Genomic DNA, 27979 nt, shown 5'->3' with positions numbered 1-27979 from the left:
ATGAAGGCAGAGACACCAGTTGTGGTGAAAACCAGCAACCAGCCGATATAAGCACACCAGTAGGGCAAAATTATCTTCTTACTGGATTTCTTCTTTGACTTTTTGCCTTTCTTCTCGTCGTCTTGTCGACTATCGGACCGAGTCTCTGATCGCGTTTCACATCTTGTTTCCGAGCTACTGGAAGATCGCGACTCAGCGCGTGTACTACTTCGACTATCCGTACGTGTTTCACATCTTGGGTAGTTCACGTCTTCAGTTTTCTTATTCAAGTCATCTTCTCTGTATTCCCAAGATGGATTCAGTCCAGTTGATGTTGATGGTCGAAGATCGACTCCTTTCATTATTTCATCAACATCCGCTAGTTCGTTGTCCTGAGTTATCACCCCTTCTTTACTCTTCTGCTTTTCAGTAAATAATGGCGGGACAGTTTTTGGTAAGTTTTTGTTTTTAGAATTAATGAAATCGTTCGTTATTTTATTAAAGCTACGAGGCTTACTTCTTCTGAAAAGCTGATCAATCAAAATATTTACTGGAAGTACAACTAAACTACACACGAAGCTGATGTAGATTTCGTGGACAGAGAAAACAAGTGGACCGATTTCGAACGACATTGTGTTCTCCATGTTGTCACTGACTTTATAGAACATGGCATCGGCCATCATGGTTGTAAATACTAATGATAGAATACAACCAACGCGTTGAACTCTTGTAAAGTAGCTTTTCTGTGGTCGAGAGAATACGGAAATCCATAAATGTGAATCAGTGAAATTCTTTTTTGTTTGAGAGAAGAAAAGGTGGTTAAAGTTTGTAACGTCACTATTTCCAGCAACCGGAAGTATTCTGTCGATCATACCATCATCTTCCTCTACAGCCAACCATCGATTGCACAGAAAGAAATATCTGAAATTGAACACAATAAATCTAAATTTTCCTATAATGCATGACATAGGACGTACACTGCTGGATGCAATTTGATCTTGCCGAATGCTGCTACCTTTCAAAGAGAATCAGCGCGTAGGCCTAATTCATACTAAAATTCAAGTTGAGATATGCTTAAAGAGTATTCTTATGTTGGACTGTTGAATCAAGAGGAAAATAGTCATGTGCATCAACAAACATATTTAGGCTACATATAAATCTACGAGACTTATAAATTTACTATCAAGGCTTAAATGTTGCCTCTAACTTACATTTGGTTTGTTTGAAGATCTGTCACAATGACTTTACTAAGATACCAGCCTTGATGCTTCTTCTTCCCAGAATTATCATGCCAGATTCTCAGGTATGATAAAGGACCAAGACCTTTTGGAACTCCCATTACGTATTGGTTGACACTTGATCTGTTGAATACCTGTGAATCAAACACAGATCTTTGATATTAACCATTTTATGATACTTTAAAGGAACGGTGCAAATAGAAACTTTGAACAATATTATTTTCTTCAAATATTTGAAGATGGTAATAACTTAATAATATGGTGTCAGTAATTTTTACCAAAGATTTTTTAAATGGGATCAAGCAGCCCGATATAACCCCAATCGGCAAATGCTTCAGTTTTGCATGTTCTAATTTATTAAAAAATTTGTGGTCAATTCGGACACAAGAAGTACAAGAAGTACGGTAATGAATAATTAAGTAGTTACCTTTTTGCCCTTTTCATCTATAAGCTGCCTGACACCAGTGTCCCCTCCATCACCAGATAGAACAAAACTAACTCGAGATCTAGTACCAGCTGATCCCCTCATTCCGGTATGGACACTTAACTGATAGAAGTATCGATCCCCAATTACATTATCAGCCAATGGTGCCACTCCCCACTGTAGATGTAAAAAAAAACATTAGAATACAAATGATTTTAATGTACAACCGAGGCATTGCTATATATATATATATCACTTTGCTTTGAGGACAATATCGCATGAAATCACTGATAAAAGCCTCGATATTGTTAACCCAACGACACAGATCAAAGGATTAGTGGTACAGATGCCTTGCTTATAACCACATTGTTCTTGTGGCGCCAGGCAGGGTTTGCTTACTCTTTGCGGTTCGTTCGTTAGTACTTGGTTTATTTCGTCAGACAACTATGTTAGTTTTGTAAATGATAAGAGTGAAGTATAATTCTTCAATTTACCTTTTCTACATCTTGCTTGTCTTTTCTCCTGGCCCAGACACTTGCCACCAGATAGACAAATATCATACAAGATATGGTTATTAGTACAGCGTTATTATCCAGCAGTTTAGCACCAAGATCATCAAAGACGGTATCAAAGTTGATTTGGTTAGGAGGTACAAATACACCAGAGGCAAAAGATGTTAAATGATTGCACAAACACCTGGTGAATTTGCTATTTGATATAGGACTGACCTGCAAAGGAATCAAATGATGAATATAGAAAGTACCAAGTCAAAATATTTAGATAACTGCGTTCTCCAAAGAAAAACACCCGGTTGACAAAGCACCAGAGCTTATCAGATCAAATAATTGTATCAGAATAACATAAATGTTCTAAATTTGCATAGTTAATGAAAATAACTAAAGAAAGTGTAAATCAATAACAATGGAAACATCCAGAGCTTTGAAATTAACTCATGATGCTACGGTAGAAGAAGCAGGAGAAGTAGAAGCAATAATTGAATTCCAATTAAGCATGTACACCTACCTCGCATCCTGCTGTAGACCAAGACTCACTTTCAACATCCCAGAATCTACAATCGGAGGTGACTATTTTAAATGTGTAGTTAGCCATGATGGTTTGTTCTTCCTCTTCCCCATTATAATCATAGTAATCACTGTAATCATCTATCTCAGTTTGATTACCTACAGTGTATATACAGATAATTAAAAAAGATACTTTGAAATACGAATATATACATATATTATAATGTTAAAAGCTGAACCAATCAGGCAAATACAAGCCAAGAGTTAACAACACTAGGATCTTGATCACAAAAACTAACAGTCTACCAAACGTATGAAAACGTGTATCATAATAGATTATAAGAGCAATATCATGTCCCCTTTGATCATGGAACTCAACATCAGATAATTTGTCATCTTGATAGTCTGATACCTGTCCCCGTGAAATAAAAATGCCACCAAAACTTACTGAATTCCTTGATACCAAGATATATTATACCAGTATCATTTTCACCAGGCTCTTCCCATGGGATTAACACAGTGTATCTCATATTTTCCATCTCTTCTTCAGCAACTCCCGAGTTGTATTCCACATCCATGGGTAGGACGTACACCTTATCATTATCGGTTTCAGATGGATAGTCGTTCTTCTTGATGAATAGTTCCAGAGAAACGTTAGGGTTCACTGGTTTCACAACCACCTGCAGAGCCTTTGCTTTCGTCTCGTTAAGTAGCAGAGTATGGTAGTACATCGTCTTATCCTTGGGCAATACTGGATATATTAGCGTAGCTTCTGTTTTGATATGACTTACATCGACATCTATAATGATGGGTGCAGAAAGATTATTTACTGGTATCTCATGACCATCCACATCATACAGGTTCATAGTTAATATCGGGGTATTGACAGAGGAGGAACTGGAGTCCCAGATGAAAGGATTTAGCTTAGATATTGTTAGCTGAAAGGTAAAATAACGCGTACATACAGGCTGTGAACAGAATGGCAATGGCAATGTCTCATGGATAGCCTTAACTTAAAAGATACAGCTTAACCATTGGACATTGGTCTGCCTTTTGGAATTTCATTTTTGGTTAAGTAATATGGAGTATAGATCTATTAGAGTATAAAAATATCAGATTATTCCACTTTTGTATTATTGTATGGTCTCGCCTGTACCAAGCAAACCATATCCCCATAATTAGTTATTGTTATTTACCAAGCCAGTGATATTCATATAACTCTTATGTATAAATACTAACCTTTGTATCAATGAAGGAACTGGAAGAGTTATCCAAGATGAGGTCCACAGTTGGTAGTTTAAACGAACCTTCACTGGATGATAAAATAGTGTTGTTTAGGTCTGATGCTTCACGACGATCAGCAACAATAGTAAACATCTGGTTCTGGAGTACCAATGGTGGTGCACCTGGGGTTCTCTTCTGAAGAACTGTCTTGACCACCTCGTCAGCTAATTCCAGAGCTTTTCGGGTTATTTGTCTTGCCTGGAAACAGATGAATAAAAATACTAAACAGATCATGGCAGCACCGTTAGCAGTATCAAATAGCTATAATCTGGATAAATTTGAGACTTAAGTTGAAAAATTGGATTAGCTGTAAGTGTCTCCTCAGCATATATACAAATATGAAGTCAAAATCATCTTATTATACAGACCACGACAGCACTATCAATAGTAACTTAAATCTGGGCAAATTTTTTGTGAATTCACTCAGGTTGGATAGCACTAGCTAAAAGCTCTATTGAACTTCCTGTGTGAAACTTATTTTGAAGATATTGTATCAATATTCAGAATGGCTTACTATTTCTTTAGCTTTAACCGCCTCTTCGGAGTCATCAGATGGCAAGTTTAAAGGAGCATCAGTAACTTTGTCCGGGTTCACAGTGGTTGATACTATGTTATTAGATCTATCAGTATAGTCACCTTCTGTTATACCACTGGCTACATTGGTCACTGATAGGATTACATTACCTAGACTGGCGATTATATCTACAATATATGATTCAAATAATACTACCATTACACAAGTTCTACTCTTTAACCAAAACAGTAGGATGTCCCAGTAAAGAACAAGTAACAGAATTGGATGCTATAACACCAATCGAAAAGAGAGAGCATGCACGAACAATTGCGCAACTGTGAACAGCTAATTCAAGAGCCTTTATATCAAGTGTGTTGGACAATTGTAGCATAAGGTATCCGATCAGCTGACTGATTGGATGATTTTGGTTAATACAATTCAATGTATCTTACCTTCAGCTGCCATTAGTTCTTGCTGTACTGAGTGACCTCTATCTTCATTGACAATAGATTCAAAAGTTGATGCCATATTATCCATAGCTGATAACGTAATTTCCTGAAACGATTCATTGCTTCAATATTTTCGGAGATCCTTTATTTCTCTCTTATCCTTTATAACCCTCTAAGTAAAATGTATACATTTGTAATCACACAACTTCACGCTAAAAGACGGTATGGATCTTACATACCTAAAAGATTATCCCGATCCTGAAATTTTAGAATCTTGACCATATTAGAAAGGCTTACCTGGCATTCGTCTGACAGTTCATTGGTCTCCCTTGTGATAACTTTATAAGCTAGAGCAGTTTGTTGTAGCGAATCCAATGTTAGAGCTTCTGTATTGGATAAGGTTTTGACCAAATCTGTTCTTAGCTGAAAGATATGATAATATTGAATTCATCTCTAGCTCAACACAAAATCCGTCATCATCAGCTGTTAAAATGATGAGGTATCTATTCAAAACAATAACTTCACAAGATTAATACAGATCCTATGAAATTCACAAGGTCAAAAGGAAATGGTGTTTTCGTCCTCCTTTTCCGTGGCTGATTGAGCTAATAAAGTATTAACCACTCTTCTTCGATTTAAAATTGTCAAGGTTTAACGTCCACACGGGACTTATCCGGCTCTTTCCTGTCATGATCTCACCTCTACACGCTGTTTTCTCTCCGCTTCGACTTTCTCTTTTTCTTCCTCAGTCATCTCAGTAGTTTTATAAGGCTCCGTTGTGGCAGCGTAGGTACTAGGTTCCTTAGGAGTTGTTTGGGTATCTATTGGAGCAGATGGAGTTCCTGTTCCTGATTCTGTACCAGGATGTGCTGTTGTTGTAGCCACCGTGCTACTTATTCCAGCAAGCTGTAAGTAAAGTTAAATATAAAATCAATTCCAGTGCATAGTTGTTCCGGAATAATTTCAATTCAATGAAGATATTTCATGGAGGAAGCACATACCAATAAAACACATTTAAGAAAAGACACTACGTTAAAAAAAAAAGGTACGTGAAACCTATACCCAAATTTGTCCATAGGCAGGTTACATATGGTTATTCTGCTGCCCAATTACAATGAATATATAAGTACCTTGGCAGAAGGGTCATTAAGTAATGAAGCGACTGCTACAATGAGTTGTTTAGCTTCCTGTTCTCTTCCAGATGAAAACAAGTTCCCCAACTTGCTGGACTCTCCGTTGGTTAAATTCTTATAGGTTGATGCTTGGTTTGCTATTGGTGGTACTAAAACCTAGGAGAAGACAAAGAAAGAAGCCAATATAAAATAAAAGATTGTCCACATAAAAGGTGTGGTTCCGTGGCTATTAAATGTAGGTTATATTATTATGAAAGTCGTGTGTTACAGGCGTTGCAAGTAGGAGACATTCCATCCGTTGCCGTCATCATAATGAGACATTACACTAAGTCATTATCAAAGACATCGTAAGTTATTGTTGTCAAATCCAAAATGGAACAGAAAAATACATCTTATTTGTATGATTGATAATACGTTTACTTACCTGTACAACTAGCTTAGTCTCAACATATTCACCAATAGGATTTGCAATTCTCACACTCAGATCAAACATATAATTCTCATCTATGTTACCCAATGGGAACTGAGATTCCGGTGTGTAGGTATCAGTCCCATAATAAAGTAACTGAGAATCGTCCACAGAGGTTGACCAGAATCTATAGAGTAAACCATCACCAGCAGCGTTTTCTTCTCCGGGATTCAACCATCCTTTACATTGTATCACAAATTTAGTCTTCAGGGCATAACCTATAATGGATTGAAGATACAAAGTTAATTGAACCAAATTCACCAGATGCGGATCCGGATACCATGCGGAAACTTTTACTTCGTCTGTTTTCTATTGTATCGAAAGCCACGCCGCAAACCGTACCTACACATGTTGTGGACCTGGGACCCTTTACAGGGTCTGCAGAATTGTCTTGGGCATATTCGTAAATAAAACTACGTGGTCTTACCAACGCTAGGTTCTATAAAACACGTTCCTCCATATGGTGGTAAATTCGTAACGAATTCATGTTCAGTTAAACTTCTTGCGTAACCAAAGACCTTTGCTTCCAGACGCAGTTTATAAAGTTCACCACCAATTAAAACTTTCGGTTTGAAGGAAATACCAGCTGAATATAGTTCTGTTGAAGAAAATATAAAAAAAATTGAAAAATATAGAGTTATATTTTGTGAATAATTATTCTATGATTTTTTTTGTTTTGTAATTATTTCTAGCAAGAACAATTGAAGGAAATGAAACTAACGTGTACCTCCATGGTTATTCATGGAAATTTTTCTTTAATCCATAGAACGTAATTTTTATACTTCTGACCAGCATCACCAATTAAAAGTATCTCAACCTACATGCCGAGGTCCAATCCTAACAGTAAACTGTCGAGAAACTCCTGGCCACATATTCTGGAAACGATCTTAGCGCTAGGATAAAATAGAATCTATGATAGAAGATAACAACCTAGGGCATCCTAGCGCTAAGATCGTTTCGAGAATAAGTGGCCTGGACTTCTGGTGAACTTTACCTGTCATATTTGCCAGTTACATCCGATTTTGATTTTTGATTAACTGTAAGTACTCGTATATTATTACTACTATTATTACTACATATCAAATATAAACTATACCTGTATCAATAAGGTCATCAAGATTGTCAACTGGAATCCATTTACTAAAGGTTGAATTGAAGATGAACAAAGACCATTGATAGTCAATTTTATCCAAAGGTCTACAGGAAGTGCACTGACTGACAATGCTGAATTCACCGGAGGGGTTCATCTTAGATTTACAATTCACAAGACACCTGTAACATACATCACATCACAGTAGTGGCATATGAACATACAAGAGAATAGAAACCGTCAATCCTCGCTGAAATTCATAAGTCAACAGACTGTTATAAATTAAAAAAATATCTCTATTAAGCACGAAAATATATAGCGTATGACTTTTACTCTTGTTTGCTGGAAGTAGCGGAGTAGCAACTATGATGTTTAATAAAGATTATATAGGCAACAACACTTACGTTAAAACGAATTCTCTAGGATCACCTTCCACAATAATCACAGTTTGCTCAAAAAAGGATAATCTCTCATCTCTCGATACTTGCAGGTGGAAAAGGTTCTCGGAATGCAGCATCAGAAGCCTTGAATCTAATTGCAGTACTGGATCCGTGGTGTTCAGTAAACCGATACCAGTCCCGAAACATCCTCCACCACTTAGTGTTTCGTTGGACTCGGGATCCGGAATTTCTATATACTCTAATGTTGAAGGGAAAGTCTCATTGTGCTTTCTACAACTCCAAGTAAACGTCAAGCTGCTTTTATTGTTCTGATCACTTGAGTCTGGGTCGAACGTTTCAGTTAAGCCGTCCATTGAAAACATGTTGTCATAACCTATAGCTCGAGCACTACCTCCATATATCTTAGCTACTATTTGCGTCTGATGTATGCGTAGGTATGTAAAATGGACAGCGAACAGTCCTGGGATGCCTTTCATTGATACATTTAAACTGATTTTGTAATCTCCAACGGAAAAGGCTCTCTGAGGAAACATCAGTTTAAAGAGACCGACATGTTGGATTTCTGGAGTGTAATCCGTAAGAATGAAATCTAAGAAAGATACCCCTTGTTCAAGTCTCTCAATGATCCATTTGTACTCCGCTTCTTCGGTTACTTGGCAAGAAATGTCCACATTACTCTCCAATGATATCCAGTCGGATCTCTCCCGTTCTACTGGCTTATCAATCTGCTGACCCCCACCAATGATGTGAACTTTTGGATAACTGCATCCAACTCCTGTGATCACCGCAAAATTTTGTATTGTTCCCTCAGATACTACATTAAGGCCTTCAACAGTCACAGTGAACGTCTCGTTTGCTTTAAACGAATATTTATGAATTAGTTCTTTTTGTGGTGTCCATGAAATGTGTCTGAACTGACCCAAATCTCTTCGTTCCTTGCAGTTATCTCCACCATAGACAATTGGAAGAGTGTTGTCCCCCATGTCCCAAACATAGCATGGATCAGTTCCGGCTCTTCCTAGGTTCAATGTAAAGGACAAGTCTTTATAGGTTTCAGTAGGTCCGTTATTGGTTAACGTGTTGATAAGAACCGTTTCTTGCAAGATCACGTCCGTCTGAATATAATCGTAAAACAAAGCATTGCTTGCGTTAATAGTAACCTTGTATCGCCCGGGATGTAGGTACTGGTGATCTGTCACGTTATCCTGGCTGGTAAAGATTGTCCCATCTCCGAAATCCAAAATATAGGTGACCTCATTTCCAGAATCAAGACCAGTTTTGAATCGCGTTTTCCTTTCAAGAGGATAGTATGTCTTTAAATCACCATGACCAGGTCGAAAGCTGTCAGAGTTGTCCGTATTTTTGTACGTTGGTGTAACAGTCAATCCAAACACATCCTCCAGGATGGACATCTGAAGATAAGCGGTGCGGCTGGAAACATGATTAGATGCCTCAAACCGAACATCGTATATGCCAGGTGTGTTATAAGCATGACGGACTACTAATGTTTCATTTTCCGTTATCATATTGAAGAATGAACCAGAACGGTTCTTACCGTCTCCAAAATCATAGCTGTAGGATATGTGACTTCCAAATTCCACTCCAAAAGAGAAATAGATAGTGGTGCCAAGAGCCATGTTCTGTGCTTCGGCTGCGACTGTTGCCCCTTCGATGATAGCTTGAAGAACTATTTCAGTTGAGAGTTCCTGGAAACCTAATATGTTGGAGCAATTAACCACGATGTCTATACGTCCCAAATCGGACTTCTTGTTCCATACGGGTTTGATATTCAAGGTTTTGTCAGTGTCAATCACATTAGTGTACGTATCGCTGACAAAGTTACCACCAACGAACGTAGCGCAAGTTATATAATTAGGTGGCTTTGACGCTCCGGTATAGCCGATAGTTATATCGATGTTACCTGGTGGAAGGGCAACTGGAGTATCTGCAGCTATAGTCAAATCCCTCACATCATACAGAATTATAATGGGATAATCTAGAGTTATCTTTTCATAGCTAATTAGATTTAAAGCACCAACAGTCACTGTGAAGTTACCAGTTTCAAAATATTGGATGGGAACGTTCAGATTTGTTAACCCTTTCTTGTTGTTGTTCATAGTGTACGTAAAGTTTCTGTTATCTCCAAGGTCCAGAGTGTATAGAACATTGGAGCCTTTCAGTGTCTGGATGTTTACATTCATACGGTCTTCTGGCCTCATATACGTTTTGCTTGTGGATATAGATAAATCTTGTATGCTTTCTTGCACCACGATGTTCTCTGTTGCATCCATGTAGCTCACATGATTTGAACAGTTCACTACAATTGAATACTGCCCCAAATCATAACTGTAGGAGACTATTTTAGGTTCGACATCAGAAAGACTTGCAATGCTCACAGTTGACTTAGTCGCATCTCCAAAGTCATAAAGACATACTAAATTGGAAAGCAAGAATCCGTTTTCTTCTATATTTAGACTTATAGTGACATTGTTTCCGGGACCATCCTCTTGAAGAAGGTCATGACGAACCTTTAGTGATCTTATCTGGTCCTCGATAATCAGATTGATCGATTGGGATTTAGAATTTTCTGAATTTTGAGCAGTAAACGATATGGTATATTCACCAGCGTTTTGGTACGTGTGCTCTATGGTGTATGGAGCTAGGAAGGACAGGGTCTCCGGATCTGTATAAGTAGCTAATGTGCTTCCATCTCCATAATTCACCATATACTCCACATGTGATCCACGGCTGAGCGTTATTCTGAATTTAACTGATTCACCTACTTGATAGTATATTTTGTGAGTAAATATCGATAAACCATCAATGGGATCTTTGTTATTGTCGTCGATTACTGAAATATATTTGGTACAGTGAATATGCTTTATAGTAACTATATATATATACATATTTCAATATCTAAAGCATACCCCAAACTGCAAAGAGAAGTATATTATGTGTATTCATAAAAAACGCAGCAATGGCTAAGTCCTTAGTCCAACATATTAAATCGACCACGAGTATTGTGTAAAATTAACATATCCTCGGTTTTCAATGGTTTTTGCTGCTTAATGGTATATTAATGACAGGAAGAAAAGAACAAGGCGTCAATAGAAGTTTTGCCTCGACCTACCAAGACAGATGCGACCTGGTCTAGATGGATTTGGTGAATGATCTATGAAACCAGCATTACAAGTACAGTTGTAAGATCCAATGGTATTGGTACACGTTGAGTCTTCAGAACAATCATTCCAATCTGATGAACTACATTCGTCAATATCTATAAGAAGAAAAACAGTCTTATCTCAAAGGAAACACGCTCAAATCACATTCTGTTATAACATTTCGGTTGAGAACTATATCTGACCAACTCTAGAAATTGCCTGGTTGAAATCCAAATGCCTACCTGTGGGCCTTTCCAAATTCGGAGCATGTAGTAATTATATAAGGCCGAGGCTATTCGTAATGCGACAGTACAAGAATGGGCATTAAAAAATATGGCCATCCCTACCTAACCCTAAAAAGGTCACTTAATATCATTCTTGAAAATCAAAATGGTAAATAAAACCTCAAAAATTAGCTCGCCTATTGTCTCCTATCTTATCAATACCGTTGTGCCGGTGCGATTATTTAAAGCCATGCTGGTTTTATTGATTTTACTCTTTGCTGACCAGGGATGTAGACTTACCATTTACGAACATTGCTGAAGGTTCAAATACCAATCCAGTGGTGTTATAGTAGTCTAAACCACTCAAAAGAGATCCCGTAAGGCTGGTAGCATCCCCAATATAACCACCGTTCATATACAGATAACCATTAGCAACTAAGCTGCCAGAAGAGATACCAGACACCTTGTATCCAAGGAAATGCGATCCCACAGTACTGTCTAACCAGGTTGTTAACTAAAGAGATCGCAACAGAATTGCATTTTTACAACAAATAATTGCTTGGTCCCAGCAGTCTAATTAAAATTAGACTCAACTTTCGTTTCTTTTTTTTATATTAGTTTTTATTTTTAGTATAGCCACTTCACAGAAGGCAAAGGTAATTTGCAATGGTGATCGTAAATTTTTGTGAAAGTTTTATACCAAATTAATCATTCTTAAAATCATTGGTTTACTTAGAGATAACAAAGAGTAAATTTATAATTAATCAAAAGAACAATATCGGGTGTATAGATTAACTTACAGCTGTATCAACATTTGTAATAAATTCTTGTGATTCCGTGGACTCCATTGAATCATATACAGCAGTATATACCAGTGCTTCGCCATTCATCTCTAGAACTCTTAGTGACGAGTTGTATACCAGCGATTCTGAAGGTATATAAGACAATCTTGGGGTATGTCAACTGGATTATGTGCCGATTACGCAAAACTATGGCTTAACTATGATACTATGAATATTCTGATTGCTTTTGCAATAGTATCAACAACCCTCAACCAATCCGATAGCAAGACACTATTTAGACATTATTACTATTACAGCAAGTTACAACATTTCTCACAGCACACCCCTGGTCACGTTTCTGTTCAAGGAAGTGCAACGCTTTCAGAAAAACCCACTATATAGCCAATTACCTTGACAAACCATAGAGCTAGCTTTATAGAATCCATTATAACAATTACATTGAAATGTTCCTGGTAAATTTTGACAAATTGAATTCTGTGAACAAGGATCATTAAAACACTCGTTATTATCTGTAAAAGTAAAAATTAATGTTCGCGTCACATGGAGAAAAGAAGTAACAATTTAACAGGGAATCATTAGGTGCCTCGCAGGTGCAATATGCTGGGGGAATTACCAAAATGCCATGGGCAATGGAAGTGATCAATATCGATCCACATGTCTATTAGTGCAACTTTGGTATGAGAAGATATATATTTATAGGTCTTTTAGAAACCATTTTGTACGGTCCATACATTAAGTGAAGCGTAGAGAAACATCTAACCTTCACACCCGGAGATTTTTTGACTATATCCTGCTTGACAAGGACACGAATAACTACCAACAGTGTTGATACAATCTGTATTGTTAGGACAGTTGGTTTCGGCATTAACACATTCGTCAGTATCTGGAAAAAGATAAATTTGAAGTAATGAATGCCTTCGACAAAAATTCACGAGTTGGTAAAGACCCAACCATGTGCTAACAGTGACAGCTGCGTAATATTATATCTGCGCTGTCGACACATCGTGATTTGGATGCAAAACCATGTTAACAAGAAAGTACTTGATGAGTGATAATAATGAACTTCTTTTCGGAAAACACGGGACAATTTTGTAACAGTACTTACCAGTACAACTACCACTTATATCAGAGAAACCAGTATCACATGGACAAGTATAGGAACCATCAGAGTTGATACAATGAGAATTGCTCGGACATGGATTCTGTCGACATTCATCAATATCTAAAACATTTAAATAAATTACTATTACTTCAACTTGAAATATATAGCTATATGAACCCAATCTCACTGTTTCAGCAGGTGTTCCGGCAGAAAAATCAATGATTGTTTGATAAATCAATTGTCAAATTTGTGTTGGTGAATCTTGGAAACATTACAGAAATTCCAGCAGACATATTGTAAAATTTCATTCGGACGTATTTGTATCATCCATCACAGTCTATAAACTGCAAGCAAGTAATTGAACAAGATGAAGGTTGCAAATCAAACTGCTTTATTGAAATGATTGAAAATACCTACCAATACAAACACCACCATGTGCTTTATATCCATTATCACATGGACATTCGTAACTACCCACAGTGTTAAAACATGCAGCATGAGAGATACAGGGCGAATCAAGACATTCGTCTACATCTGAAAAAGACTCGTACAATCACTAATATAGCTTGCCTCGGCTATCATTTAGCTAGAGATACCGGTTAAGAGGGATCTCCTGTATAACTTATTGAGGAATTTGGTTGAGAACATAAGGAACTTGGTTGAGAACAAAAGGAACTTGGTTGGGAACATAAGTGATGTACCTCTTTGGGTACAATGCTCTGGACAAAGATACGTACAATGGATAAAGATGCTTACCGACGCAGACACCATTCTGATCCTGGAAACCGATATCACAAGTACAGACGAAGCTACCCTGAGTATTCAGACATGTTGATCTTTGTTGGCATGTGTCACTATTACATTCATTTATATCTGAAATCGTGCAAAATGGAATGAAATTAAGAATAAAAACATCTTAAGTATATATTACAATCCGAACCTGCAATCCGAATCTAAAGTAAGAGTTTGGGAATACATTGATTGCAGCTCATGGACTTTACATATAAATGAGGAAGTACATGTAGATCTGAACTGAAACAATAAAACCAGTTTAAAATTGAATGAAACTGAGACTTGTGTCCTTCTTTTCTGCAATTTCTTGGATTTATAAAAGCATGTTAACCTTTGCTACTCGTGGTTTGAATTAAACGAATTAATCAGATCTGACCACTTAAAATAACACAGTACCACACTAACCTTCGCAGAGACCATTGTTCTTCTCATAACCATCTGTACAGTTACAATAATAACTGCCTATAGTGTTATCACATATAGAATGTGCTGGACATTTATCTTCTAAACATTCGTCAGTATCTACAAAAAAAGAGATTCGTGGTTCAATGAATGGATGTAGAACAAGCCTGAACACTGAAATTGGCACGATTCTACAAATAGATTTTTTGAATAAGGAGAGCAAGTTAAAAAACCAAAGTGTCTGCTAATGTTTGTGACTTAATTCTTTTTTGAACTGAACCAAAATGATAATGACAACGAGCATCAAAATTGCAATTCAGGCACAATGGCGAATACTACAACGAAGGGTTCATTGTAATAATTAATTAAGAGCGATATACACCACTGTAGCAATCGTAATTCCCAAGTATTTTGCGGATTCCACAGTTCCATTATAATAAGATTTGAAGATTACAATCATGTCTGTTCCTTACCTACACAATTTTTATTGTCTTCCCTGAAACCGAAGTTACAGGAACAGAAAAAACCTCCAGCTGAGTTGGAACATTCTGAATATTCAGGACAAGGGTCTCCCGTGCATTCATCAACATCTGAAACATAATTTATACAGTAGCCCCTACCACAGGGAATGGGTGAACCAGGTCCACGGGCCCCAACCCTGAGGGGATCCCCACCCCCAGAAAAAAATCACAATTTTAAAGAAATTGTTCCAAAATGATTATCTTGAATGTTTGCACACAATATAAAGTGGTAATAACTTATGATGGAGCTACTAAGAGCTACAGGGGGGTCTCAGAAAGCAGGATAGCGTATTTCTCGCGGAAGGGTCCCACCCCTCATAAGTCCACAGGTGCCGTGTCATATAGTTGAGTCACTGAATGTACCAGACAATACGGATTGGCCCTTAAAATTCCCAAAGTTAAAAGAAAGACATTTTATCAGTAATGATGTACTTAAGCTGTTCGCCTTACTGCTTGAGCAATATTGGAAATTATCCCTGCAGCTGGTATTATCTTACCTTTACAAATGGTGCCGTCTTTAACAAAACCCGCATCACAGTTACATTCATAGGAACCGTCAGTATTAGAACATTCGGAATGAATTGGGCAGGGTTCTTGTGAACATTCGTTAATGTCTGAAAAATACATAAAATGTCTCCACTGCAGAATCTATAGATCTCGAGAAGTTGGAATGAATATACACTAAAAGCTGCTATTTGTGTAGATAACGTTGATTTGGAGTTGTGATTGACTTGGGACAACGATCTCATTGGAGTACAGACTTCGACTAGGATCATCCATTGAAGAAGCTGATGATGATTCTTAGTTATCTTATCTATCAAAGCTAGCGAGGCTGGTGAATATTTCATGTAGTTTCTATCCTACACCTCATAAATTTAATGAGAGTTTACTTTTAGAATTTGTATCAAACAACCATACTCGTATATATTTACAGTCATATTTTGCGGAATTTAGGAACACACACGTCTAGAAGAACAATCATATCGTTACCTGAACAAACATCATTAATTTGAGTATAACCCACGTCACAGAGACATTGAAAACTACCATACGTATTCTTGCAATGGCTGTTACTTCCACATGGCGATGATACACATTCGTCAATATCTGAAATCAGCGATGATACGGCTTCGATATTTGCATGGAAAGGGTTTTTGAACAGCTTCAGTAATATCAGATGACACAATACATAACGTTTAGAATTTAAGGGCCATCATGAATATATGGCTTATTGATTTGGAAGCAGAATTGAATTGTACCATATTGGCTAATTGGACTCGTGACAAGACAATGACTTCAAGCTCCATGCTAAACTAAGAATTATTGTAAATTTTGAAACTTACCGCCACAGCTAGAAAAGTTAGCCCTGAAACCTTCATTACACATACAGAAGTAGGAACCACCTGTACTGTTACATGTTGAATGAACTGGGCACGGGTCGTTGTAGCATTCGTCGTCTATTTCTAGAAAATAATGTTGAAAGCTAACAATGATTTTAAAATGCTAGCAGTATTATAGGAGACATATGACGTGGCCGTTAATGAAAAGTAGAAGTTATTGTGCTTAAACTGCGTGGATATAAAACATTTCATAAGATAATCTGAAACTTACCCATAGCCAATGTACTACTCATTTGAACAGAACTGGACACTAGAATACTGGAAAAGAAATCTGGCACAGTACTTGAACTCCACAAGGAACTGTCCATTAACTGACTGCTTACAGCTGAAACACTCGCACTGACCGACAAAACACCAGTGGATGAAATTTCAGTCTGTGCTGATACTCCCTCGTTGCCCAGTTCCGAAGTTGCTTCAACAGAGCTTACTGGTGATGGGCTTATAGTGGAAGCTTCTTCAGTGAACAACTGGGTGTGTGATTCCTCGACAGAATTGCTAGCACCAGGACTTTGCACAACATGTGTTGCTGATTGACTAGAGAGAGTGGTGGATATATCGTTTTGGACTGATGTTTCCGTTGACATTTCATCTGAAGGATTAATCACCGATGTACTGTGAGCGCTTTCCAGAACGCCAGTCTGCAAATGACTTGATAGAATGGTTGTTAATTCTTCATGGACTGCAGTTTCTGTATTCTATGGGAGAACTAAACGGCCTACTGCTCATGCTTTGCTGTGTGATTGTTTCAGGATGACTGGTCAAATCTAATGATAATTCTTCACGGACTGTTGTTACTGCATGCATCACATTGGAAGAACCAACCGATAAACTGCTGATGCTCTCAGGAAGTAGTGACTCCCCTATACTAGACGATACCGTTGCCCCTTCATCTTGAACCGCTGTCTCTGTTGGCATTTCATTTGACATACTGCCCATGCTCTCCAAAACTAGTGACTCAACAATACTAGAAGAAACCGACACTTCTTCAAAATATGTTGATATTGCATCTGGCATAGTGCCTATGCTCACCAACACAGATGTCTCTAAACCATTCGAGGATGATTGTTCTTTATGAACAACCGACGTATCTGTGGTTAGCATATTACTTACGGACATGGATTTAAGAACCAAATCGGTTGCTAATGCCGTTGACAAGTCATCTTGAACCGAGGTTTCTGTAGACAACACATCTACTGACCTGTGAAAACTCTCCAAGGCGGTTGTTTCTAAATCACTGGATAGAATCGTTGATGATACTCGTTCGTCTGAAGATATCGAGGACAGCACATTCGAGGAACTGATGGATATTCCTGAAATACTCCCTGTGCTGGATAATTGTAAACTTTCGATCATCACCGAAGTGGTTGCATCCGAAATGGTGTTCTCCAAGGCAGATAATTGAGTAGACGCCACTGTGTTGTCTTCAACGAAAACAGATGTTACCGTATTTTCTTCAACAATAGCAGACGATGTAGCCCCCTCAAGACTTAATATTCCACTGGATTCCATTTCGGATGACAATAGCGATAAAGTGTTCGATATGGCTTCTTTGAGTGAGGTCATCTCTGCAACTGTAGATGTATAATCATCTGGAAAAGTGGAGGTTTGGAGAGCTACTGACTCAACGATTGAGGGTTCTACAGCAGTGGATGAAGTTACATCAATAGTGCTTTTAACACCTTCTCGTACTGAGGAATTTACATCAGTTATTGATGATGTAGACATAACTTGTGAGCTGATTTCTGTGAAACCATTTGAACTCGGCTCTGTATCGTGAATTGGCGAAGATGAGATCATATGTACACTAGTTGATACTCCAATTTGATTCTCTGCTGGCTCTTCTGAAAGTTAATGATAATAATCGTTATGATCATAAAGATGATAACTGTTCCTTTTGCTGTTATTTCTTCTGCTACTGCTGCTGCTGCTGCTACTGCTGCTGCTGCTACTGCTGCTGCTGCTGCTGCTGTTACTGCTGCTGCTGCTGCTGCTACTGTTACTGCTGCTGCTGCTGCTGCTACTGCCGCTGCTGCTGCTGCTGCTGCTGCTGCTACTGTTACTGCTGCTGCTGCTGCTGCTGTAGCTGCTGCTGCTGCTGCTGCTGATGATGATGATGATGATGATGATGACAAGGAGGAGTTGGTTTAGTATGGGCATGATGGCGATGACGAGGATGATGATGATTATATTGATGATGAGGAGAATGAGGATACTGATGGTGATGATAAATGATGATGCCGATGCTAGCGAGGATGACGATGATAATGATGCTGATGACAAAAGACGGGGAGAAAAAAAACAAATAATCTGAGTCTTACCTGACTGTGGTGGTGGAACCTGATGAGATGTTTGTTGTGCTAGTAATACTGTTGAAGTTTCATTATATGGTTGACCAAATTCTGCAATAGAAATGTAACTGTTGGATGTAGGATTTATTGAAGGAAGCATAGCACAGTGCGGTATTTAAAACACTGGCCCTTTTCAATGTGTTTACTTGGCTACGCTAGTAATTGGGCATTTAAACTAGCTGCCAAAGCAATGGCTTTTTTTAAACATTACTTAGGGTTTAAATGTTGTTTTGTGACTTACCAGTGTAAGTTTCAATGATCACAAACTCTGGCGCAGACAGTTCTGAATATCCATTATTAAACTCATCTGCCACGTGTTCTATTGGTATTTGTAGGTCCACAAAATTCACATTAAACTCAACAATTATACTACCCTGCCTATAATTGAAAGGTATCTGATAAGGTATGATACGTTGGTTTGATAAGGTATCTGATATATTTTCATTTCATCTCTCGTATTTCTAATCTGAAATCTGCAGGAGGAAAATCCATCCTCCTCTTAAGAACTTTGGTTGAATGACAATGACATGTATTTGCTTATAAGAATTATTATCATAAGGTAATTCCTGAATACCAAAGATTATTGCCTACCTGAAACCTGTTATTTCAATATCATCTATTGTCAATCCAGTATTAGCAAGTACTTTCATTAACTAGAAAATAAACTAGAGATAAAAACAAGCAATCTCTCATGACATAGAAACATATAATTATTTAATTGGGACATAATTCGAAGCCGAGGTTGACTCGTTATCTACCAACCGACCAAGGGACACGCTGACAAAGATCAGTTTCCTGCAGACTCTACAGCTTGAACTGGGTTTTATTATTGACTATGTACTATGTTTGATCATTTTACAACGGAGTCAATACCTTGTTCTTACTTTCATTTAGTATGAAACAATACAGGGACCAATAAGTATACAAAAACTTATACTCACGAATGTCAAAAACTGTTCTTCCATGTCTTTATATTCTTGAGAAGCGGGATTCGATAGACTAGGATCCCAATCTGACTGAACCTTCACAGTACCAGAATACGTCCCGGCTGGTCTCACTGTTGTTGGCGATACTTGCTCCAACGTGGTTGCCTCAGTGGTGGTGGTGGTTGTAGTGGGTGGTAGAGTTGATGGTGTCGAGGAAGAAGATGTTACTATTGACGTCAATTGAATCACAGCAGATGATAACTGCATCTCTGGCATTGATGTGGATGCGACCAAACTACTCGTGTATGATGAGGTTGTAACACTGGGAACTACTGATGTCGCTTCCGGATATTGGGACGATTCTAGCAGAACATCTTCTGTAGAGACGAACTGATCTCGAATAGAAGTTGATTTCAGAATAGATGTTGTCTCCTCTGGTTCTTGAATATATGTTGTTTCTGCTGATTCCAGAATAGATGTTGTCTCTTCTTGTTCTTGAATAGATGTTGTCTCTGCTGGTTCTAGAATAGATGTCTCTGCTGGCTCTAGAATAGATGTTGTCTCTGCTGGTTCTATAATAGATGTTGTCTCTTCTTGTTCTTGAATAGATGTTGTCTCTGCTGGTTCTAGAATAGATGTTGTCTCTTCTTGTTCTTGAATAGATGTTGTCTCTGCTGGTTCTAGAATAGATGTTGTCTCTGCTGGTTCCAGAATAGATGTGGCTTCAAGCGATTCAAGAATAGACGTTGTCGCTGTCTGTTCTAGAATATTAGTTGTCATTTCTGCTCCTTGGATAGATGTTGTCTCTGTTGGTTCTAGAATAGATGATGTCTTTGCTGATTCTAGAATAGATGTTGCCTCTGCTGGTTCCAGAATAGATGTTGTCTCTCTTTGTTCAAGAATAGATGTTGTCTCTGTTGGTTCAAGAATAGATATGGTCTCTGTTGGTTCTAGAATAGATGTTGTCTCTGCTTGTTCTAGAATAGATGTTGTCTCTGTTGGGTCTAGAATAGATGTTGTCGCTTCCGGTTCTAGAATAGATGTTGTCTCTGCTAGTTCTATAATAGATGTTGTCTCTGCTTGTTCTAGAATAGATATTGTCGCTGCTGGTTCTAGAATAGATGTTGTTTCTGCTTCTGCTGGTTCTAGAATAGATGTTGTCTCTGTTGGTTCTAGAATAGATGTTGTCTCTGTTGGTTCTAAAATGGATGTTGTCTCTCCATAGGCTAGAATAGATGTTGTCGCTGCTGGTTCTAGAATAGATGTTGTCTCTGTTGGTTCCAGAATAGATGTTGCCTTTGCTGGTTCTATAATAGATGTTGTCTCTGTTGGTTCTAGAATAGATGTTGTCTCTGTTGGTTCTAGAATAGATGTTGTCTCTGCTGGTTCTAGAATAGATGTTGTCTCTGTTGGTTCTAGAATAGATGTTGTCTCTGCTGGTTCTAGAATAGATGTTGTCTCTACTGGTTCTAGAATAGATGTTGTCGCTGCTGGTTCTATTATAGATGTTGTCTCAGCTGGTTCTATAATAGATGTTGTCTCTGCCTGTTCTATAATAGATGTTGTCTCTACTTGTCCAAGATAAGATGTTGTTTTTGATGGTTCAAGAATAGATGTTGTCTCTGCTGGTTTTATAACAGATGTTATCTCTGTTGGTTTTAGAATAGATGTTGTCTCTGCTGGTTCTAGAATAGATGTTGTCTCTGCTGGTTCTAGAATAGATGTTGCCTCTGTTGTTTCCAGAATAGATGTTGTCTCTGTTGGTTCTAGAATAGATGTTGTCTCTGCTGGTTCCAGAGTAGATGTTGTCTCTGTCGATTCTAGAATAGATGTTGTCTCTGTCGATTCTAGAATAGATGTTGTCTCTGTCGGTTCTAGAATAGATGTTGTTCCTGTTGTCACTAAATGAGTCGATTCTTGGATGACATCGGTGGTTCCTATTGAACTGTTCTGGTCGTATTGGGATATAGTTGACGACATCAGTTGCTCGGCAAGCTGTGAAAATGTAGCGTTCTTGGCCACCCCAAACTCTGAAATAATGTGATCAATGAATTCAAACAAGGACTTTAAAAAACATCCCGACAACAATTCTGGTCATTGATCTCAGGCGAAATTATTTAAATAATTGAAATAATTCAAAACTAGGCATCAATGCGTACCTGATTCGATTAAGAATGATTAAGAGGTTAAGATTAATTACCTGTATATGATTCCTCAAGAAGAAATTCGGGTGATGCGAGGTCGTCATAACCAGCATTAAACTGAGTAGCTAGATTCTCAATAGGTTCATTATTATCAGCAATTACTACATTGAAATCAACAATAATACTGCCTTGTCTGGAAGAGCATTAAGGGCAATATATCATATCAGAATAAAATAACCTTCATGGGTAAATGAAATGCATATATCAGATTTCTTACTGTATCGTCTACTAAGTCTAATTGTTGGTTAAAAACCTATAGGACTCCTATGTCCCAACCTAATAGCCAATAGATTTACATCCCAACCTGGGGGGTTTTCACCCCCTGGGGTGTTGGACTAGGGTGTCAGGGGTGTGGCCAACTGGTGTAGGAGAAGAATTTATTTTGAGTTGAGAGAGCACCCCACATCATCACATGCTGAAAATGTGGATGAAACAAATTTTTGGGGTGTGAAAGGTCAACGTGGTTGCTTCTGGCATGTGAAGACTGAAATAGGTTGGGAACCACTGCTTTAGGCTGAGCTTTTTTTAAACATCAGTTAGATCTTATATTGTTACCAGGTACGCTTACATTTATTAAGAAAGACAAAATTTGAGTTTCCGTTCTTACCTGAACCCTGTAATTTCAATGTCTTCAATTGTTAAACCAGTCTGCGCCAAAACAGCAGATAACTGAAAAAGATTGAAAGTAACAAGTATCTATTCAACTATAGGCACCGGCACAGGAACAGAACAATAGTGGAACATCAAATAAAAAAATAATTGAATGATCTGATTTCAGGTTCTAAAACGCTTTAAATACTTGTATTACGAAACTGGAAATTCACTTACAAAGCTCTGAAATTCCTCTTCCATCTGCTTAAATTTTGGACTTGTTTTATCCTCTAAATCGGGATCCCATTCAGCCTGTACTTTGACTGTTCCGCTATAAGCTCCACTTGGTTTGACCGTAGTTGAAGGAGCCAGGGTAGTTGGTGTTGTAGATGGTGATGTATCAGTGATATACGTAGTTGTGGAATCAGTCTGAACCGATGTTAGGTCTATAACTGCACTCGAAAGTTGTTCTGGTGACAAGGTTGATGTAACATAAGTACTTGTTGAAGAAAAACTACCTTCGATGGAAGTTGTGAAAAACTCTTCTGATGTACCATCAACCGTGCTGGTCGATTGTGTCGGTATATCGCCATTCACTGATGTTATCTCTGCTGGCTCCAGAATAGATGTTGTCTCAGCTAGTTCTAGAATAGATGTTGTCTCAGCTAGTTCTAGAATAGATGTTGTCTCTGTCGGATCATAGATGTATAAAGATGTTGTCTCTGCTGGTTCTAGAATAGATGTTGCCTCTGCTGAATCTATAATAGACGTTGTCTCTGCTAGTTCTAGAATAGATGTTGTCTCTGTCGGTTCTAGAATAGATGTTGTCTCTGTTGGTTCACGAATAGATGTTGTCTCTACTGAATCTAGAATAGATGTTGTCTCTGCTGGTTCTAGAATAAATGTTGTCTCTGATGGTTCCAGAATAGATGTTGTCTCTACTGGATCCAGAATAGATGTTGTCTCTGTTAGTTTAAGAATAGATGTTGTCTCTGCTGGTTCTAGAATAGATGTTGTCTCTGCTGGTTCCAGAATAAATGTTGTCTCTGCCGGTTCTAGAATAGATGTTGTCTCTGTTGGTTCAGGAATAGATGTTGTGTCTGTTAGTTCAAGAACATATGTTGTCTCTGCTGGTTCCAGAATAGATGTTGTCTCTGTTCGTTCTAAGATAGATGTTGTTTCTGTCGGTTCCAGAATAGATGTTGTCTCTGTGGGATCCAGAATAGATGTTGTTTTTGCTGGTTCTAAAAGAGATGTTGTCTCTGCTGGTGCTAAGATAGATGTTGTCTCTGCTGGTTCTTTAATAGATGTTGTCTCTGCTGGTTCTAAGATAGATGTTGTCTCTTCTGGTTCTAGGATAGATGTTGTCTCTGCTGGTTCTAGGATAGATGTTGTCTCTGCTGGTTCTTTAATAGATGTTGTCTCTGCTGGTTCTAGAATAGATGTTGTCTCTTTTGGTTCTGGAATAGATGTTGTCTCTGCTGGCTCTAGAATAGATGTTTCTCCTTGTTCCAGAATAGATGTTGTTTGGGCTGGTTCCAGAATAGATGTTGTTTTAGCTGGTTCTAGAATTGATGTTGTCTCTGCTGGCTCTAGAATAGATGTTGTCGCTGCTGGTTCCAGATTAGATGTTGTTTCGGCGGGTTCACGAATAGCTGTTGTTTCGGCTGGTTGCAGAATAGATGTTGTTTCAGCTGGTTGCAGAATAGGTGTTGTTTCTGCTGGTTCCAGAGTAGATGTTGTCTGGGCTAGTTCCAGATTAGGTGTTGTTTCGGCTGGTTGAAAAATAGATGTCGTTTCGGATGGTTCAAGAATAGATGTTGTCTCTGTCTTTTCTAGGAGAGATGTTGTCTCTATTGGTTCAAAAATATATGTAGTCTCTGCTGGCTCTAGAGTAGATGTTGTCTCTTCTGGTTCTCGAATAGATGTTGTCTCTGCTGAATCTAGAATAGATGTTGTCTCTACTGGTTCTATAATAGATGTAGTCTCTGCTGGTTCCAGAATAGATGTAGTCTCTGCTGAATCTAGAATAGATGTTGTCTCTGCTGGCTCTAGATTAGATGTTGTCTCTGCTGGTTCTAGAATATATGTTGTCTCTGCTGGTTCTAGAATAGATGTTGTCTCTGCTGGTTCTAGAATAGATGTTGTCACTGCTTGTTCTAGAATAGATGCTGTCTCTGCTGGTTCTAGAATAGATGTTGTCTCTGTTGGTTCTAGAATAGATGTTGTCTCTGCTGGTTCTAGAATAGATGTTGTCTCTTTTGGTTCTGGAATAGATGTTGTCTCTGCTGGCTCTAGAATAGATGATGTCTCTGCTGGTTCTAGAATAGATGTTATCTCTTTTGGATCTGGAATAGATGTTGTCTCTGCTGGCTCTAGAATAGATGTTGTCTCTGCTGGTTCTAGAATAGATGTTGTCTCTTTTGGTTCTGGAATAGATGTTGTCTCTGCTGGTTCTAAAATAGATGTTGTCTCTTTTGGTTCTAGAATAGATGTTGTCTCTTTTGGTTCTAGAATAGATGTTGTCTCTGCTGGCTCTAGAATAGATGTTGTCTCTGCTGGCTCTAGAATAGATGTTGTCTCTGCAGGCTCTAGAATAGATGTTGTCTCTGCTGGTTCTAGAATAGATGTCTCTGCTGGCTCTAGAATAGATGTTGTCTCTGTTGGTTCTAGAATAGATGTTGTCTCTGTTGGTTCAAGAATAGATGTGGTCTCTGCTGGTTCTATAGAAGATGTTGTCTCTGTTGGTTCAAGAATAGATGTAGTTTCTGCTTGTACTATAATAGAGGTTTTCCCTACTGGTTCTGTCAGTGATGTAGTTTGGATTGCATCAATACTTGAAATAGAGCTTGTTTCAGGATATTGAACAGAACTTGTCTCTGATGACTGTAAAGCTGATGTGTAAGCTATATCTAGCATGGAGCTTAATACTGTCGTGTACTCAATCACCTCACTGTCAGACGTTTTAGACGAAGTGACTTCATCAGTAACATAGGGAGTTGACGCTGTTGGCTGTAGAAGAGTAGAAAGCAAAGACTGCCAGGTTTGGGTGGTTGTAGAATAATCAACGGTTGTTGTCACTTCCTCGTTCATTACCACTTCTACAAAATACAGAAAAAATGATTTGTGTTGTTTTAATGGTTTTCCTTACTCTTGTGGATTAAGTAAATCTCTTTATATATTGTATAACAAATTCATTCGTTGAAACCGGTTAAATAAAAGTTATCTATCGCATCCAGAACCATTTTTATTCTATTTATACATAAGGTCTAACCTCCATAACCAGTGCATTTGCTGTATCAAATACCAAAGACAATTGATATAAACTTTCTGTTCTAGATTTTCGGCTAGCATTTACTTTGTAGAAAACTCAAAAGGCTATAAATACCAAGAGGCATGATACCATCAGATGTTCTGTTCAGGTGCAGATTCTGTTGTACTTTCTGATTTAAAAGGTTTTGGAGAGGATCAGTAAGGTGTGCACAGTGACGAGTGGTAATGGTGAGGTAGTGTTTGGATTGAGAGAGAAACAACAAATGGTTAAATATAAGACACATTTATTCACTATACAACCAATACACAGATATAAGATATATTGGAGATTAATATACAATTATATACAAAAGAACCAGGGGTATGTTGGGTTCAGATTTGAGGGTAGTAAATAGAATAAACTTACTTTGCTCAAAAGTCCAAGACCAAAAATTGAATTATTATTAGTTCCTGATGTTCTGGACACGTATGTGCATTTTCATTCAGAACCCTTATCAAAGGCATAAAATCACCTTTTGCGAAAATTCCGATCTGTTCAAAAATATCAGAATTTAAATATCTTCAGAATTATTGTGGGTATCAAATGAATTGGTTTAAGGCGTATATCCAAAATTTTTATCTTTACCGGTATTTGAATTGATCAGTATAATCAGAAAAGGTAATCACAGCACATTTAAAGAGAAATAGGGGTTATAGAGGGTGACACATCTAACACACAGAATTGATTTTCTCGTGATATGGGTAAAGAAGAAATGGGCACCTATGAAATTAGTTCCATTCATATCAATGGTGAAGTTGGACGAGACATTTTGAAGAGCTGCCAAGAAAGCTTCATTAATAAGCTCCGTGTCTTGAATCTGTGGACTGGTTTCATTGCTGGTGGTGTTAGACGATGGTGTGTCTTTAACTTTGATTGTGAAGTCAACGATGATACTCCCCTGTCTGAAATGAGCGAAGAAAACTTTCATCCATCGTCTCTTAAACATTTCAAAAACTATTTCAGTCCATCTTGAGTTGGAGCAGTGGTTTCAAACGACGATGACTTTCATCCTAAAGACGGGAATTGGCAGTTTGGGGAAGTGATACAAAATATGATGTATGTTTGGCAATAAGATAAGTATTTCGAACACACCTGTTTCTACGCTTAGTTTGATTTAACCTTTAAAAATTTCTATGATGGAAGCCATGATTAAGCTCTTGTATTAAGAAGTTATTTTGATAATTACTCTTTTGGATTTCACGTTTTTTTGTACCGTGTGCTTTAGTCGGTGAGCGTTAAAGATATGAAAATTGAAGATCGGTAAAGATTTATGCGGTTATCCTCGCAATATTTCCCTTATTGAACACTGTATAGCTTTATCCGACTTCAGTATCCCAATCATGTACAGAAAAGCCCATTTATATTAGAGTAAAAATACAGTAACCTTGTCTTACCTGACAGATTGGATAGAGACATCCTGATAAAGATGACTGATCTCACTCGAATCAAAAATATAATCCAACTGAAAAGAATCCAACAGTATGATTTTGCGTACTTCCAACTGATACCATGTCGAAATCACGTTTTGGAAGCATAAGTTATTGATTAGAAAAAACAATTATGCATTCAAAATTGTATTTTATTTGGCAAATCCTTAGATATACTGGCGTAATAAAGCTGTTTCATTTTGAAAAATAACTAACTGCATTTCGTATTATATTGATAAAGGCCGATTAATCAGTATGATTCAAACTTTGTCTTACCAAATTCATCATCTGATTTTCAAGATTTCGATACGCTGTGGTATTAGTATAATTATACTCTGTCTGCCAGTCTAAACCGTGGATAATCTTCAAACTACCCTGAGCTTGAATGATTTCTGTACTGCCTCCAGCATCTCTTTTACGACGTTTCCTAGCCAGACCGTATTGGACGGCGTCTACGTCGAAAATATTTTCTGAATAGAGCACGGCTAATGGTATTCTGAATGTCTGTGGTGCGCTGCTGATGCAGTCAGCACAAAGTTCACCAAGTATTGCTCCGGAACTTGTTAATTCGTTGTAAAATTCTTCGTTGTGTGTTCCTGAAGGATTGTGTATGAAGTTAAAGATCTTAAGGGTGGCCAGATATGAATAACACTCGTACCCGTCCATTAGCAATTTCATTTTGAAATTAGAAACTTAGAAGAAAGACAAACCACAATAATACACTTGCATGTTTTGATTTGATTTGATTATGATCGACGAAAA

General features: G+C 37.9%; 3 protein-coding genes across 3 annotated transcripts; all 3 read right to left on the bottom strand.

Moving 5' to 3' along the window:
- Positions 1-596: 596 nt before the first annotated feature.
- On the bottom strand, positions 597-2751 carry LOTGIDRAFT_109826 (hypothetical protein; the record flags this gene model as incomplete). Its single annotated transcript, XM_009047291.1, has 5 exons — positions 597-900; positions 1191-1351; positions 1645-1818; positions 2136-2369; positions 2665-2751. Coding segments are annotated over 5 exons (960 nt in total), but the record flags the coding sequence as incomplete, so codon positions are not given.
- Positions 2752-11107: 8356 nt separating this feature from the next.
- Positions 11108-16107, bottom strand: LOTGIDRAFT_109984 (hypothetical protein; the record flags this gene model as incomplete). The annotated part of the gene is made up of 6 exons (XM_009047290.1): positions 11108-11280; positions 12587-12700; positions 12952-13074; positions 13312-13434; positions 13726-13827; positions 16005-16107. Coding segments are annotated over 6 exons (738 nt in total), but the record flags the coding sequence as incomplete, so codon positions are not given.
- A 2094-nt stretch (positions 16108-18201) lies between these two features.
- Positions 18202-27895, bottom strand: LOTGIDRAFT_156666 (hypothetical protein; the record flags this gene model as incomplete). The annotated part of the gene is made up of 12 exons (XM_009047289.1): positions 18202-18509; positions 18727-18807; positions 18998-19134; positions 19348-19409; positions 19698-20059; positions 21883-22019; positions 22494-22555; positions 22715-22947; positions 25432-25578; positions 26511-26692; positions 27185-27252; positions 27494-27895. 12 exons carry the CDS (start codon positions 27893-27895, stop codon positions 18202-18204), a joined length of 2181 nt encoding a protein of 726 aa, XP_009045537.1.
- Between the last annotated feature and the right edge of the window lie 84 nt (positions 27896-27979).

Source organism: Lottia gigantea, assembly GCF_000327385.1.
Source record: "Lottia gigantea unplaced genomic scaffold LOTGIsca_11, whole genome shotgun sequence".
Classification (NCBI taxonomy): domain Eukaryota; kingdom Metazoa; phylum Mollusca; class Gastropoda; family Lottiidae; genus Lottia; species Lottia gigantea.
Note: the sequence above shows the minus strand (reverse complement) of the source record. Positions and strands in the feature narration are given on the sequence as shown.